This window comes from Phacochoerus africanus, chromosome 4 (genome assembly GCF_016906955.1).
Source record: "Phacochoerus africanus isolate WHEZ1 chromosome 4, ROS_Pafr_v1, whole genome shotgun sequence".
Classification (NCBI taxonomy): Eukaryota; Metazoa; Chordata; class Mammalia; order Artiodactyla; family Suidae; genus Phacochoerus; species Phacochoerus africanus.
The window spans coordinates 349,650-366,509 of record NC_062547.1 but is presented as its reverse complement, the minus strand read 5'-3'; the positions used below and the strand labels follow the sequence as shown (position 1 = coordinate 366,509).

At 59.7% G+C, this 16,860-nt stretch overlaps 1 protein-coding gene across 4 annotated transcripts in view; it reads right to left on the bottom strand.

Annotated features, from left to right (window-relative positions):
• The window catches only part of PHRF1 (PHD and ring finger domains 1), a 28,363-nt gene that overhangs the window by 9,928 nt on the left and 1,575 nt on the right, over positions 1–16,860 (bottom strand). Inside the window, exons 1-8 of one of the 4 annotated variants that reach the window (XM_047774847.1) lie at positions 14,556–14,803; positions 14,351–14,466; positions 13,278–13,400; positions 10,107–10,321; positions 7,543–7,626; positions 5,939–6,057; positions 514–614; positions 151–326 (exon numbers count right to left, since the gene is read on the bottom strand). In XM_047774847.1, the coding sequence (XP_047630803.1) occupies positions 151–326; positions 514–614; positions 5,939–6,057; positions 7,543–7,626; positions 10,107–10,321; positions 13,278–13,400; positions 14,351–14,466; positions 14,556–14,650 (1,029 nt within the window). In that variant the 5' untranslated portion in view covers positions 14,651–14,803. Of the gene's footprint in view, positions 1–150; positions 327–513; positions 615–5,938; positions 6,058–7,542; positions 7,627–10,106; positions 10,322–10,673; positions 10,804–13,277; positions 13,401–14,350; positions 14,467–14,555; positions 14,804–16,860 lie in introns of those variants that run through there. The other 3 variants (XM_047774846.1, XM_047774848.1, XM_047774849.1) reach the window with 3 other exon arrangements.

The window sequence follows — 16,860 nt, the reverse complement described above, 5'->3', positions numbered from 1 at the left end:
TGGCACCGACAGCAGGGGCTTCCCGCGGGCGCTTGGGGCCCACGGCCCTGACCTCCTCAGCCCCTGGACTCAGGGCTATGCCTCCTGCCCGGAGCTGGGCCGCTGCAGGGGGCAGCCGTGCCCCAGGCGACCCCCAGGCCGCAGACCCACCTGGACCCTCCTGGCTGTGGAGATCCGGTTCCGGTTCACGGTGGCGCGGACTCTCTCGCTCTGCCGCGTCCTGGCAATGGCCCGGGTCCTCCCTGCGTGGGGCCGAAGCCGGCTGGTGGTGGGCACCACGTCGGCCAAGAGCAGGGAGACCTCCTCCTCACTCACGGGACCCGCGTCTCGGAAGAAGACAGCCTGCGTGACGCCCTCCACCAAGCCCTGCCCTGGCTGCAGGGCCGAGGAGAGGACCCGGGGCGAATCCCTGGGGCCCCCCCGAGCGACCCACCTGCCCCCCGCCCCCGGTCCGGCCTGGCGCAGCACGCTCCCCACCCCCACCCAAGGGAGGGGCCGGGGGCAGCGGGTTACCGGCGGCGGCAGACGCAGCCCCCGAGGCAGCGCATTCAGGACAGAACCACTCGTCCACCGGCACCTCCTGGAGAGGCGGCTCCAAACACTCCATGTGGTACCTGAGGGACAGGAGGGAGCTGGGGAGCAGGCCTCCCGACGAGCCCCGGGACCACCACGTGCCTGCCGCGGCCCGACCTTGTCGCCCCAGCCCCCCGTGTTGAAGGCTGAACCCCTTCCAGGTGACCGGGTAGGTCGTGAGGGTGGGGCCAGACCCAGGGACCCGGGTCCTCCGAAGAGCGAGGAGCCCGAGCTCCTGCCTCCAGCAGGGGGAAGGCGGGAAGGCGGGTGGGAGCGGCTCAGATGCCCCACCGAGGCCGCCTAAGCGGGCACAGCACACTTGGAACTGGAAGGACGCTGGGCCATCCTTCCTGCCTGCGTTCCGGGTGGACGGACCTCCAGCTCAGGGTCCTGGACGCCTCCACGCTGTGCACGGGGCCCTCTCGGCCCCCAACCCTCCAGAGACGTGTTACCGGGAGGGCCAGAGCCAAGACACTGGCAGCTGGACCGGGCGCGCGTGCAGGATGACCTTCCCAGCCACTGCCACTGGGGATGGCCAGCACGCTTTGCGGCCCAGTCTGAGGCGCTAACAAAGGAGCCTGTTCGCAGGCAGAGCAGGCAAACGGCTGCTTTTCAGCTGCCTCTGCCCAGCCTTCAAGGGAGGCAGTGCAGGAGCCCTTGCTGGTCTGGGCCACCGGTGCCAGGCTCTCCCGGCTTGACCCCCAAGGCCCCAGACAGCGCCAGGCTCGGCAGAAACGGGTGCAGATGCCACTCTGAGCACCGGCACCCAGGACACATGTGTGCGCCAGCCTCGCAGCGAGGATGCAGGCCAGGCTCTGAGGAGACCCAGCCCGCAACCAGAGGACCCAGGGCCACACAAGGAGGCCAGCACCAGGCACGGGGGAGCACTTGGAACTCCCAGCAGACTCCAGCCTGAGAAGCCCCCCACATGGTGTCAGGAACAAAATATGGGAATGGGCGGTAGCTGCCGCTAGAGCATTCCAAGGACCCGGCGCGGATCAAGCACTCGCCAGCAAGCTCCAGGGCCTCGGGCAGAGGCTGGCAAGTGGGCCAGTCTGCACCCACAAGTCCCCTCAGAGAGGAGTGGCTGTGGACTCAGACGGGACAGTGGCGGGAGTACCCAGCAGGAGGGGCCTGTGGCGCTGACACTGCAGAGGAAACCCCTCCAACGGGAGAGGCTGGAGCAGGTCTCCCTCGTCAATAAGCGCAGAAACTCAGAGCCCAGCCCCCTGCTTCACACGACAGACAGCAGAAGGACCTGGCACGTTCACGGGTCTGAAGACGGCCTGTGATCTCGCTCATTGACATGTGAGTACGGCTGGAGCTCCCACTGTGCCGCAACGGGATCAGTGGCCTCCTGGGAGCGCTGGGACGCAGGTTCAATCCCCGGCATGGCACAGTGGGTTAAGGATCAGGCATTGCTGCAGCTGTGGCTTAGGTCGAAACTACGGCTCAGATCCGATCCCTGGCCCAGAAACTCCACTTGCCAAGGGGTGGCCAACAAAGAAAAAATAAAGAAAAAAATAAGGCCAGTGTTCCCCCGCCATGACACAGTGGGTTAAGAGTCCAATTGCATCCTGCTGTGTGGCACTGGGAACTATGTCTAGTCACTTATGACGGAGCATGATCACGGGAGAAAAAAGAATGTGTACATGTATGCGTAACTGGGTCACCCTGCTGTACAGCAGGGAAAATAATTGTATTGGGGAAATAACAATTAAAAAAAAAAGTCCAACTGCAGTGGCCTGGGTCGCTTCGGAGGTGGGGATTCCATCCCCAGCCCAGTGCAATGGGTCAAAGGACTTGGCCTTGTTGCACCTGCAGCTCAGATTCAATCCCTTGTTCGATGGGTTAAGGATCCAGAGTTGCCATGAGGCTATAGTGTAAGTTGAAGACGTGGCTCGGTTCCTGTGTGGCTGTGGCGTAGGGCCGGCAGCTGTAGCTCTGATTTGACCCCAGCCTGGGAACTTTCCATACGCCGTGGGTGTGGCCCTAAAAAACAAAGCCAAAAAAAAAAAAAAAAAAAGATTACAGACCTAAATGTAAGACAGGAAACTGTAAAACTCCTAGATAAAAATATAGGCAGAACACTCAATGACATACGTCAAAACAAGTTTCTTGGGATCTATCTCTCAAAACAAAAGAAACAAATGCAAAAATAAACAAGTGGGACCTAATTCAACTTAAAAAGTAGTGCAAAGCAGAGGACGCAAGATCATCCCGGTACATGGTGGGCTTGAGAGACGGTGGAGACAGGGTGAGAGCAAACGCACACGTTTCTCACATAGGAAAAAAGAGAAAATGAAGGCTGACGCTACAGGGCGACAGGGTGACAGAGCCAAAGAGAGAAGCGTCTGTCACTGGGTGGCGGCGATGGCGCGCCAGAACTTGTGCTGTCTTGCGTGTGCTCTGGCTCACCTCCCACCGCCTTCCCGCTTCACCTCCCTCGTCTACGTGCCCTGGTGGCATGGCAGACTTGTAAAAATCCAATCCTAAGTCCAAGAAAATGTAAAACTAAAAGAAACAGTAACTAAATGAAAATTTACTGAGTGGCAGAAAACAACTGCAAGTGATAAGACCGACAGGGATTAGCAGCCAAACACATAAACGCTCCTACGACCCATTATCAAAAAACAAACAACCTAGAGCTGCCACTGTGGTGCAGCGGAAACAAACCCAACTCGTATCCCTGAGGACGCGGGTTTGATCCCTGGCCTTGTTCAGTGGGTTAAGGATCTAACACTGCCGTGAGCTGTGGTGTAGGTCGCAGATGTGGCTTGGATCTCATGCTGCTGTGGCTGCAGCTCGCATTTGACCCCTAGCCTGGCAACTTCCATGTGCCATGGGTGCAGCCCTAAAGAGCAAAAAAAAACCCCAAAAAACAAAAAACCACAAACAACCTGATTTAAAAATGGGCTAAAGACAATAGACAATTCTCCAAAAATAGACAGATGGCCAACAGGCCTGTGAAAAGACGCTTAATTTGACATCGCGAACCATCAAGGAAATGCAAACCCAAACCAGAACGAGACAGCACCTCACACCTCCCAGAATGGTTCCCATCAAAAAGACCCCCCGGTACAAGCCTTGGTAAGGCTGTGGAGAAAAGGGAAGCCTCCCACACTGCTGACGGGAATGTACATTCGAGCAGCTACAGTGGAAAACAGTACAGGCGTTCCTCAAAAGACCCAAACTCGAATCACCATGTGACCCAGCAATTCCGCTTCTGGGTACTTAACTGAAGAAAACGAAAGCACTAATTCAGAAAGATACCTGCGGAGTTCCCTGGTGGCCTAGTGGTTAAGGATCCGATGTTGTCACTGCCGTGACGTGGGCTCGATCCCTGGCCTAGGGACTTCGGTATACTGCAGGTGTAGCCAAAAAAAAGAGACAGACGCATAGCAGTGTTATTTACAATAGCCAAGATACGGAAGCAACTCAAGTGCCCAGCAACAGACACAGATAAAACAGATGTCGTGTGTACACGCACACACGTATGTGCACACACACACAAATACATCTGAGCGAAAAAACCAAAAAGAAATCCAGCCGTCTGCAGAAACATGGCAGGATCTGGAGGGTATCGAGCTCAGTGGAGTAAATAAGAGCAAAACAAACACTCTAAGGTATCACTTACATGTGAAGTCTGGAAATCAAGCAAACAAACGTATACAGCAAAACAGAAACAGACGCACAGACACAGAACAAACCAAGGGTTAAGAGTCGGGAGCGGGAGGGCGGGGCCGGACGGGTAGCGGGCTCAGAGATGCAGACTACCCTGAGATACAGGGCACACTGCAAGGCACGGAGAGACACAGCCAGTCTGTGCTAACAACCTCCAGTGAAGTAGAAAGCCTGTACAGATGCCGAATCACTACGTTGTGAATCTGAAATGAACATTAACACTGCAAACCAACTACACCGCAACAGTTTCTTTTTTCTTCTGCACACCCTCACAGCACACAGACGTTCCCAGCCAGGGATCAAACAAATTCGCACCACAGCAGCAACCTGAGCCCCTGCGGTGATAACATCAGATCCTTAACCTGCTTGGCCACCAGGGATCGCCTATACCTCAACTGAAAAAAGAAAAAAAAAAGGGGGAGCTCCGAGGTTAAGAACCCAGCTAGCATCCCTGAGGATGTGGAGCCAATCCCTGGGCTTGCTCAATGGGTTAAGGTTCCAGTGCTGCTGTGAGCTGTGGTGTTAGGTTGCAGACGCAGCTCGGATCCTGCGTGGCTGTGGCTGTGGTGCAGGCCGGCAGCTGTAGCTCCAACTGGACCCCTAGTCTGGGAACCTCCATGTGCCACAGGTGGGGCTGTAAGAAGCAAAAAAAAAAAAAAAAAGAACGGTAGGCTCTATTTAAAAGCTCAGAGGAAGAGTTCCCGCTGTGGCTCAGCGCAAACAGATCTGACTAGTATCCACGAAGATCCAGGTTTGATCCCTGGCCTCGCTCGGTGGGTTGAGGACCCCGCGTTGCCACGGCTGCGGCGGCGTAGGTCAGCGGCTACAGCTCCGATTAGACCCCTAGTCTGGGAACCTCCGTGTGCCGCGGGTGTGGCCCTAAAAAGACCACAAAGAAGGAAAGGCTCGGGGGAGGCTTTGTGAATGAAAGCTGCAACAGCCTCATGAGGGCTCCCCTAGAGGCCACCACTGTCTGGCTCTCTGTTCTCAGGCTCCCTGTCTGGGGACACCCAGCGCCACTTCTACCCTCCAGACCCACAGGGGCAACCCGCTCAAGGGGACTCGCTCCGACACGGCTGACTTCTGGGAGGCCCAAGAGGCGACGAGCACCCAGCTGGGGCATCCCGGGACCTGGCGGGGACTGTGGGCGCCGGCGCAGACTCAGGAGGAGGAGGCAGGACGAGGATGAACCCAGAGGGCGGGGCTGGGGAGGAAGGGAAGAAGCTGCCAAAGCAGGGGTGTGTGTGGGGGGGCATGTATATGGTGGGTGTGGGTGGCTGTGTGTGCGCACGTGTGCACGCAGGCACCCGTGACCTGCCGTGTCGGGAAGAGCAGCGCGGCTGCCCCCGAGCGAGCACGGGAGATGCTGGGTGGGCAGCCCCGTCTGTCCTCGGCTCTTGCCGCTTCAGGGGAGGAGAGGGCCTGACTAGGACCAGGGGACTGAGCAGTGCTGAGGGCACAACGAGAGTCATAGGGACACGGGGGTGGCAGGCAGTCTGGCCGGAAAAGCCCCAGGTCTGGCCGGCCCACACCCCGAGTTCCTCACACACCCCTCGTCTCTTCTGTGTGTTGAGGTGTGACGGGCGTGCCCAGGAGCAGCCTGGGCACCCTGGGAACCGCGGAGGCACTAGCAGGGGCTCCCCCGGGGGGCACCCCCACCAGGGCGGCGCGGGCGGCTCACCCAGCATCGCAGCCGTCGCAGAGGAGCAGGCGGTCCTCCCGGTCGCTCCGGCCGCACACCTCGCAGAAGGTGGGGTCCTCCTCCTCGTGCTCCCCCAGCCTGGGGTTCTCCACAGGGATCTGCGCACAGGACGCACTGCTGACCGCGCAGCCGGGGGACCCAGGTCCCAGAGCCGCTGGCAAGACGAACGGCACTTGCTCTGGAGTGGAGCCTTCAGCGGCTCCGGGCTTGCTGGGCTCCCTGGGCCGGGGGTTCTGAAGGGTCACGCACACAGCACAAGCACAGGGGGCTCGCCACTCTGTCACCATGTCGGGGTTGTCAGCCGTGAGAAAAGAACCAGAAAAGAAAGCCCAGGCCAGGCAGGCTCCCGCGCAGAGCGAGCGGCTGGCCCGACTGCGGACAGCTCTCCTCCTCCTCCCACCACCAGGCAGACACAGGAACTCGTGCCAGGGAACAACACCCAAACGTGCTGTCTGCCCGATGCCAGGGCACGCACACAGGGGCCAGCCCACCAGCGCTCTCAGCAGCCACAGGGCCCACACCCTCCCCAAGGGACGGAGATCACAGCCTCCCTCCCCCAGCGCCCAGCAGGGGGCGGGCCTGAGCCCCTCTCTGCCTCTGCTCCTCTGCAGGGTCTGCAGGTGCTCTCAGACCTTCTCCCACACAGAGTGCCGCTCGGGAGCCACACGTGCATCGGGAGGGCCTCGAACAAATGAAGGCCGCCTGCCTGGAGACGGCCTTCAAAGGCCTCAGGGCAAAGAGCAGAGTGGCAGGACGGCGACAGGATCCCTGGGCGACAGGACCCGTGAGCGGCGCTGCGAGGCCAGTCTCCAGGAGAACTGCTCCTGCGGGCCCGGGGGCGCCTGACTCTACGGCTGCACAGATGCAACAGCAGACCCGGCATTCCCACCTGGCGCAGCGGAAACGAATCTAACTGGGCTCCGTGGGGACGAGCCCTGGCCTCGCTCAGTGAGCCAAGGATCAGGTGTTGCTATGGCTGCGGAGCTGGCCGGAGGCTACAGCTCCGATTCGACCCTTAGCCTGGGAACCTCCGTGTGCTGCGGGTGCAGCCCTAAAGACAAAAACAAACAACAACAAAACGGCAGGCCTGCAGAGACCAAAAGACACAGGAAACGCCTCCAAGGGTCCTCTGGGGGCCACCCTGCCCAAGGAAAGATGGGTGGGACCTCTCTCAGCCCCTAGCGGGGGGCCTTCAGGGGCTTGGTCCCCAGCTGGCCTCCTCTCCCAGGCCTGGGCCTCACCTCGACCCTCCCTGCCGACCGGACAGCCGTGGCTCAGGAGGGGAGCTCTGAGACGCAGAAGAGACGCGTGGGAACGGAGAGGAGGAAGCCTGAGAGCTGCCCACAGCTGCGCCACCTCCTGTCACCTCCCATCCCCACCGGCACCCACACAGGGCCCACACGGGCCAGGCACCTGGGCTTCACGTCCACGGCTGCCAACAGCGTTTTAGTGGATTTCCACACTGCACACAAGCAACACTCACTCTGGAAAAGCACACTGCCTCGTGAAGGCGAGCCGTCCACTGGGAGGGAGCGACACAAGGACACGAGGGCAGGACTCCTCCCTGCCACGTCCACACTCACCTTCCTCAGGATTTTCCCGCCAAGCTGAGCGCGGATACAGATGCATTTAAACACAGTCCGATCCACTGGGCAGGAATTGGCATTCTGTAGGAAATTAAAATCGTGTCACAATCCTGTAGGATTGCCACTTACACCATCTGAAGACCAAGCATTCACTTTTTACTAAAACAATCCCTTTTGCACTGAGAACTGGATACGCACCGCGGGCCTGTGTGTGCCAGGCCCTGGGCTGGGGCGCCGGGGGACAGCAGGGAAGAGGAGAGGAAACCCAGTCCCTGCTCCCCTGGCGGCAGGGAGGAGGCAGGTGAAGCCGGGCCTGGGTGCGTGCGGAGCACCAGGTAAACGCAGGCCAGCGTGGCCGTGGGCCCTTCGGGGCCTCCTCTGCGCCCCTTTGCTCAAATCCTCTGCCCATCTTCCCACGAAATTGCTGGACGGTTCTTAACAGAGCAGGTGCCTGTCAGCTCCGTGCTGCAGGCGTTCTCCTCTTGCCTTTGTGACCCGCGGGCGCTGCCCGTGAGTTCTTCGTCTCCCACCTCCTCCGACAGGTAGGTCGCATGGGACATCATTTTACCCGTCCCCGGAAGGGCTGCAGGCAAACTCCCAGCTCGGGGAGCCGCCGCCCCTCCTTCCCGCCCTCCCGCTGCTCTGCTCGGCTCGGCACTCTGGCCACACTCTGCTCTCGGCCGGCAGGCGAGCCCCCGCAGGCCCGGCCTCTCCGGTTCGGCGGACACAGTGGAACTGCGTGCACAACACTCCTCCGGCCTGTCCCTAACTTTGGGGTTGGACCTCTCCCACCCCCGGCCAACCCCCCCCAGGAGGCCAACCGCCTCCTGGCTGAACTTCAGACGGCCGTGCGGCGCCACCCCGGCAGTGTCCATGCAGAAGCACCCACTGCCCGTATCTCTGCTTTGCTCATGCACCTTGTCAAGCGCCCTCCCCATCCTTGGAGAGAGTCACCTGCGTTTCCCTCCAAAAGTATCTTTTTTCCTTTATTTTTTAGGGCTGTACCTGTGGCTTATGAAAGTTCTCAAGCTAGCGATCAAATCTGAGTTGCAGCTGCCAGCCTAGACCACAGCCACAGCCACCCCAGATCCGCCGCGAGTGGCAACAGCAGATCCTTAACCTGTGTCCTCACAGATACCAGTTGGGTTCTCAACCCACTGAGCCACAACGGGAACTCCTGAAAGTTTCTGAGTCCACATGGGCACCTCACACAAGCTTAGAGAAGCCCCTGCCATGAGCCTTGCACACTTGTCCACGCCTGGGGTCCCATCTCCCTTTCTGGACCAACTCCGGCACATTCGCTCTCGTTTTATAAGCCTTAATATCCCACGGCTTTGTTCACAATTAGCTTCACAATTCCTGGTACGAGTTTCACGAGCCATCGGGTGCCCTGAATGTGGCAGTGGGGACAGTGACAAACGTGCCCTCTCTCTGGAATGAGACGCCCTCCAGAAGGTGGTGTTTCTTCACTGGCCTCAGTTGTTTCAGACAAGCTCTGTAAGTATCCCGCACGTCTCTTTAAGACTTGTTTCTTGGTGCATTTTTTTTGGTCTCATCTTTTCTTGACCTCGGATCTGGCCTCCCTGCTGAACTTCCCATCCCGACGACAGTTCGTCCACCGAAGTCTATGCTGGTACACGGATCTCTGCAAACGCCGCCTTCTCCCCAGACACATCGGCTTTTTCCTCCTCCTCCTGTTAATCCAGTGTGGCACCGACTGGAGGACCAAGAGCCACACCTGGTCCCGTTTCTCCACCTAAAGGAAGGCCTCACTTGCCGAAAAAGAAAAGTAGCCTGAACTACTCTGGACTGAGGTCCCCCGGACCCACCAAGAAGAGGACGCGGCCAAGGCAGAGCAAGGCCTGACGGGAGCACGGCGAGCCACGGACGGCAGACGCGCCAGGCTGGCTGCACGGGTGAGAAGTCCAGGCCACGGCTCAACACGCCGCTGAACGGTCTGCGTTGGGGCTGACTGAGCAAAGGAGCCGGCTGGGTGTCCGCGGCTGTGCTGCTCCTGTCAGCCTTGGGGGCTGGTGCGGGGCCAGGGTGCTGGACACCAGCCACCTGCCCGGGGCCTGTGTCGTGAAGGTGAAGGAGGAGCAGGGAAGATGAGAAGGCAGGCCCGCAGGTCCTCAACAGCGGTGACCTGCACTGGTCACTCGGTCTAGGAAGGAGGGAGGGCACTCCCTCCACAAGTTGATGAAACGCAGTGCCGTCCAGTGACCCCCCTGCCCGCCCCCATGACCACCGGTCGCATGACTCAGGCTCCCCCGCATCTGCAAGACGACCCTCGGCACATGGGCACCGGGGCCGCCTCTGCCCATGCGCCCTCCCCGCCGTCACTGAGGACTTCTGCAGCCAGGCCCCGAGGGAGGCTGGCCCAACAACCCCCACTCCAGTGCCCGTCGGGGAGCACCGCGCCCCACAGTGAGCCTCAGCGACGACCAAGAGCCCAGAGCGCGAACAAAGCAGAGACCAAGCGGGACCCTCGCCAGGGCTCTGCCTCCCGCTGTGGAGCTGAGAACCAGGCCCGGCAGGAGGCAGAAGCCCAAGCCGCTCACCTTGGACCACTCCAGGATGCAGTCGAGGCAGAAGTAGTGGGCGCAGTTCTCGGGGGTCCCCACGGCCTGGTCCCTGAAGGCATTGAGGCAAATCGGGCAGCTCTCAGCATCATCATCAGAACTGAACGCGCCGCCGGCTTCCGGCTTCCCCTGAGTATCCGCTGCCGCCACTAATGTGTCCATGTCGTCGCCGTCGGCTTCAGAATCCTCAGAACCTTGAGGAAGAGGCGAGGTCACCAGTTTGTGAACTGGAGCTGCACTCGAATCCCCAAGCCCACACAAGGGACAGTCCCAGGAAGGGCCTGACTGGCAGCTGCTGCCAAGTGGAGGGGACCACACTGGCGGGACAGCCACACCAGCGCCACGAGTGCCCCCCTCCACCCTGCCCTCGGGGCAGAAGCAGGACCCTCCAACCCCAGGCGCCAGCCAGCTGCTGGGCCTCTGGGTAACTGGAAGCCAGCTCAGCACAGTGGCCTCCAGATGGCGCCACATGCTGCCAGCACCTGCTCAAAACACTGGAAGCCCTCGCCCTGGGCGGCTTGGGGAGGAGAAGGTCTAGTCCCTAACCAGACAGCCTGGCCGCAACAGTTCCGATCAATTTCTGAACGGTTCTGAGGCTGCGGCTGGACCAGCAGAAAGGAGACAGCTCAATACAGCAGAGGCACACGTGCGTTCGTTTTCTCCTCCATCAAGGCCGCTAAAATAAAGACACAAGGTCACGGGCACGTGAGAGGCAGGGAAGAGGTGTGCCAGGCAGTTCCTACAAGGCCTTGCACTCCACTCATTAACCTCTCGTGAGCACGGGGGCAGGATCCCGAGACCCCACGGCCACATGGCCAAGAGACATGGTCCACTCAACGTCATCAGGTGAGCTCTTTGAAAGCAGATGCCAGAGCTCCCTGGTGGCTCAGCAGGTTAAGGATCCAGCGCTGTCACTGCTGCGGCTCCGGCTACAGCTGTGGCATGGATTCCATTCCTGGCCCGGAAACATCCATGCACCACAGGTGCGGCTCAGCAAATAAGGAAAGAGCAGTTTGCTCTGGGTGGCTGTCGCGTGGGAGAGAAAGAGAGCAAACAGTGACGTGAGCCGGCCATCGAGGGGGCCTCTGGGGGCTGAGTGGGGAGCACCTCCACCCAACAGCCAGCCAGAAAACAGGATTTCAGCCTGGCACCCGCGAGGATCTAAATTCTCCCAACAAGGAGAGACCCTGGGGAGGGCCCCAGAGCTTCGGATGAACTGTGGCCTCTGGACCCCTTGATGTCACCAGAGGAGACTCAGGCAGAGGACCTGCAACAGTGCCTGGACCTCTGAGCCACGGAACCACTGAGACAAGTGCACTGCTCCCAGCTACCGTGCCAACGACACCCTGGCGCACGGCAAGGGAAACCCAACGAAACTGGGGCCGACGGAATTCTGGACCAGATGCTCAGCCGCCTGCCTGGCTAAGGGCGAGGGGGCAGCAGCAGATCAAGGCCAGGTGGCCTGGTTCTGATTCTGGAAGGAATTCAAGGGAAGGCACAGAGCTGGGGAGCTGAGAGCCACCTGGTCCCAGTGTGTGCCCTGGCCCTCAGAGGACGCCTCTGCCGTCTCCTGGCGAGGCGGATACACAGGCTTACACGTGTCCTTCCAGGAACCTCTCAGCAGCCCAGGTCCAGAGCCCGGCCCCTCCCGAGACGTCCCTGTGAACCCACTCTCGGCATCCGTCACACCACACCGAGGTGCTTCTTTGCTGCTGGATGGTGAGCTCAGGGGAGGAGCCCTGGCTGGGCTGGCGCTAACCCTAACCCCAACCCCAACCCCTGACCCCCAGCCCCTGGCATCTAACAGGCCCTCAAACTCTTGCTCGAGAGATGTCTTGACAGGCCCTGATGTCCAGTCCGCTGCTTCCAGTCCTGCCGAGACCACATGCCAGGGCCCAAGCCAAGCCTCTCCTCCGGAGAAAGAGGCAAAAGAGCCTCATCTGTGACCTGCAAACAGCACAGGGTCTCACATCCGCACACAGAAGCCCAGATCTCACTCTGGAAGAGTGTGCCACCAACGCACACAGAGCGCCAAACTTAGTGACGAGCTGTGCCAATGCCGTTCCTTCACAAGCACTGTCCCAAGCAGAAGGGGTTACCTCCCTGGAACATTCTCAGGCTCATAATCACTGGAACTCCAAGGACTGTGACAAACAAGCCAGGCTCCAGGACCACACAAGTCCTGACCTGATGCCCGAGTCAGAAGGCAGGCAGCGGTGAGCCGGGCTTCCCCAACCCGGCATCCTGGGGGGAGAAGCTGGGATAGGACAGTCCAGCCTGGGGCCCTTGCAGGACACAGCCCTCAGACGGCACGACCTGTCCTTGAAAGCACTATCCCCTGAGCAGCAATTCGGGGGCACAAACACTGAGCAATGCGAACAGGCTGGGAGTCTCTCAGGAAAGTCACTCCGGCGTCTCCGCCTGTTTTCTCCGGGCTCCATCCAAAGAGCGAGCAAACAGAGTTCCTGCTGTAGCTCAGCGGGTTAAGAACCCAACACTGTCCAGGAGGATTTGGGTCCAATCCCTGGCCTCACTCAGTGGGTTAAGGATCCCGCAGTGCCATGAGCTGCAGTGTAGGTCACAGATGCGGCTTCGATCTGGCATTGCCGTGACTGTGGTGTAGAACAAAGCTACAGCTCTGATTCGATCCCTGGCCTGGGAACCTCCGTATGCCACAGATGGGGCTGCAAAAAGAAAAAAAAAAAAAGCGAGAGAACAAGCCACCAACCTCCCCAGAGTCCCGGCCAGGGGGGTCCCAGGTCCCGGCAAGCCTCAGCTCATGCCAGCCCTGCCCGGCAACAGGGGCCGGGGAGCCCGCCCCGCCAGCAAGCCCAGTCTGGCCGTGACCTCCCTGGCCCCCAACTTCCTGCCATTCCACGCTCTGAGGCTGCTAACCCGCCACTGTGTCGTCAGTGACCTCAGAAACAAAGGGCTACCACAGAGCGAGCACCTTCTCAGCTGAAGACGAGGACCCACCGTGGGGACTGCCAGACGAGGCCCCCTGGGCAAAGGGGCAGCTCCCCGGCTCTTCACAACCCTCAGCTCCCAGCGCAACTAAGACCGCAACCTCAGCAAAGACGCTTCATCCACAGCGACCCCGTCCCCGCGGGAGGAGACGCGAGGAAGCCCCTTCAACAGCCGCGCTCTCACCAGAGCTGTCCTCCGGGTCCCCCTCGTCGTCGTCCTCGTCGTCGTCGTCGTCGTCACTCTCGTCGCTGGGCCCACCGCCGGTGTCGTCCTCGGAGCCCCCGCTGCGCTCATCACTGCTTCCTTCTAGATGCGCAGAGGAAAAAGCACGGATGGGGGCAGCGTCACGACCAAGGCCGCCAAGAGCCAGGATGGCCTGAAGATGCACAGGTGTCCAGGGGACAGCCGCCAACAGGGCTCCGGGGAGCTGCTCCTCGGGACGTGAGGGGCGGCTGGGTGGGGAGGTACGCAGGCAAACGCAGCACCTCTGCTCTGCACTTATATTTGCATCGGTCACATTAAAAATAAAGGCCCAGGAGCTCCCGTCGTGGCGCAGGGGAAGAGAACCCGACTCGTGTCCATGAGGATGTGGGTTCAATCCCTGGCCCGGCTCAGTGGGTTAAGGATCCAGCATTGCTGTGGTGTGGGTCACAGAAACAGTTGGATCTGGCGTTGCTGTGGCACAGACCAGCACCTGCAGCTCCAATTCAACCCCTAGCCTGGGAACTTCCATAAGCCATAGGTGCGACCCTAAAAAAACTAAACTAGGAGTTCCCATTGTGGTGTAGTGGAAATGGATCTGACTAGGAACCGTGAGGTTGCAGGTTCAAACCCCGGCCTCGCTCAGTGGGTTAAGGATCTGGTGTTGCCGTGAGCTGTGGTGTAGGTCGCAAACGTGGCTCGGATCCAGCATTGCTGTGGCTGTGGCGTAGGCCGGCAGCTATAGCTCCAATTCAACCCCTAGGCTGGGAACCTCCATTATCCTGCAGCCCGAAAAAGCAAAAAACAAAACAACAACAACAACAAAAAACACTAAACTAAACATGCAAAACTGCCACTTCTGCACTTTTTTCTGGCTGTGCCAGCGGCAAGCAGAAATTCCCAGGCAAGGGATGGAACCCACACCACAGCAGTGACAATGTTGGGTCCTTAACCACTAGGCCACCAGGGAGCTCCCTCCATGCCTGCACTTTAAAACAAAACAGCAGCGCTCTGCCAGCTTGGGGCACTGGGACGGAGGCAGCGGGGCAGCTCACCAGCGTCACCGGCCAGGTCAGCAGGACTGAGGCTTGGGTGTCCGGCAGGCCCCAGGTTTCGGTCTACAAGCTCGTCCAGGCTGTCGTCATCCATTGCTGGACATTGGAGTTCAGCTCTGAAAGAGGCCAAGGTCAAGCAATTCTCCCCTGTCCCGGCTGTGATGCACCCCCTCTGAGAGCAACCATCTCTCTACAGGTCACATACCTGGTGACAGGTGTCCACCCTAGCACAGGAGACAGAATACACTCAAGTCTGCACATGGACACAAAAAAGGCTGGCTCCTGCCTACAGAGCCACATCCCAAGTCAGGTCTCACTTTCCAACAGACCTCATTTAGCCTCAGACTGGCGACATTCTTGTTCAATCAAGCACCTGCCACACCTCAACACTCTGCAGGGACCCTGATACCACGCTTGAGGTAAAATGGCCTAGGACAGCTAAGCTGAGGCAAAGCAGGGCTTCATGGGGCGGGGGGGGGGGGGCACCAGAAGGGCCCTTCTCAGGCACCCGCCTCGCAGCCAGGGCTGCAGCCTCACTGCTGGGAGGCCCCAAGCATCCGCTGTGACTCCTCTGACCTCGCCCCAGCACGTCCACGGTGCGCAGCCTGGTCACCCGACTGCTCAGGAGCAGAGGCCAGGCTCCGTCTCTCAGCTGCCATGTCCACCTGCTCTTCGGCTCCTGATCTCCAGTGGGGACACCCGTCCTGCCTCCTCGGCAAGGATAATGCAGAAGGACTGGACCAATGACCTCAGAGGCGTGGCAGGGACACAGTCACCCTCTCACTCCAGGCCCCTGACTCCCGTCTCCAAAGACCGGCTCCTTTCTGACCAGTGCTGCTCGCCTCACTTCCCGGGTGACCCTAGAGGAGACCCTCAAGGACACAGAGAGAGGAACACTCTTCCCGTGGCACAGTGGACTGAGGACCAAAGGAAGGGGTGGCAGGAGAGATGGGCAGGCAGAGGGGCAGAGCGAGAACCGGGGGGAGGACAGCCAGGCCGACAGCGGCGTGCCCCGGAGCCAGGGAAGGGTCACTCCTTGAGCCCAGAGCTGGCCTCGCTCCACCGGTTGTGGGCCACACTGCTTCGCGGCGATGGGCAGAGGGGCTGTCGCTACCACCACTTGTACAGCTGCTCCCCAAGGATGGTTCCGAAGGGGCTGAGGCCAGGTTCAGATCCGGGAGCGCCTCACTTCCCAGACAAAGCCCCAGATTCTGGGATGATGTTTGCTGAAATAGCAAGAGCATGTCCGTTTCATGAACCTGCCAACTGCCATGTGATGCTTCTACCTGGAAATAATACACTGGGAGGTGGTCTCATGGAGTTAATACTCACCCCCGTCAAGGCTACCACCTTCCTTCTACCTAGTACCCCAAGATTAAGAAAATCCAAAAAGAAAAACCTTCCTTTTTTTTTTTTTTTTTTTTAAAAAGGCTGCACCTGCAGCATTATGGAAGTTCTCAGTCTAGGAGTTTAACTGGAGCTGCAGCTGCCAGCCTGCACAAGAGCCACAGCAACGCAGGATCCAAGTAGCGTCTGTGACCTACACTGCAGCGCACAGCATGCTGGATCCTTAACCCACTGACAGAGGCCGGGGATTGAACCCAAATCTTCATGGATCCTAGTCGGGTTTGTTACCACTGAGCCACAATGGGGAGTTCCCATTGCGGCATAGTGGATTAAGCATCCAGCGTTGCTGTCACTGCAGCAACTCAGGTCACTGTTGTGGCTTAGGTTCGATCCCTGGCCCAGGGACTTCCACGTGCCTTGCGTGTAGCCAAACAACAAAAAAAATCAGCCACAGCCCTACTCATCTAGGGGTCTGCCCCCCACCACTTGGTGAGTCAGCAACACAGCAGGGCCCCTGCCTGTCCTGCCCCCACTCCTGCTGAGACCTCTGCCATGAGCACAATGGCTGCAGTGCCTCTGAAGGTAAGAGGACCTACAGCTCGGCCTCGAGCTGTGACTGGGCTCCACAGCGTCACTCCGGGACACTTGCTCTAATGTCTCCCCTGCAGCAAGCACAGTGGTTACGCAGCCCAAAGGAGGCAAGTTCTCCTACTCGTGAACCTCCCGGGGAAAACTTAAGAAGATGTATCCCCTCCCCGGGCCACCCAGGAGACAGCAGAGCACAGCACAGAGTCAAAAGTACAAACAAACGACCCCCGGCTTCTCCCCTGGGCACCGAGGCCTAGGCCTGTCTGTAAGGGACACCGGCAGGGCCTGCCTCGGAGAGCTGTCAGGAGAGGCCGGTAGGGCACTATGGGCCAGCACACGGGGCTTGCCAGAAACCCCAGCTGAGGAACAAGGCTGAGCTGAGGCCCTACACCTGCGAGGTGAAGTCCTGAGAGCCTCGTGCTCTCCGCCACAGCTGGAGAGGAAAACCTCCAAAGGCCTCCTTACACCCCAACCCCGTGAGGGTGAGGGGCGCCCCTTCCCGCAGGATCACAACAGTGACTTCTGGTGGCACCCAGGGAAGGGAACCCAGGCAGCCTCTGAAGATAGTGCCCAGA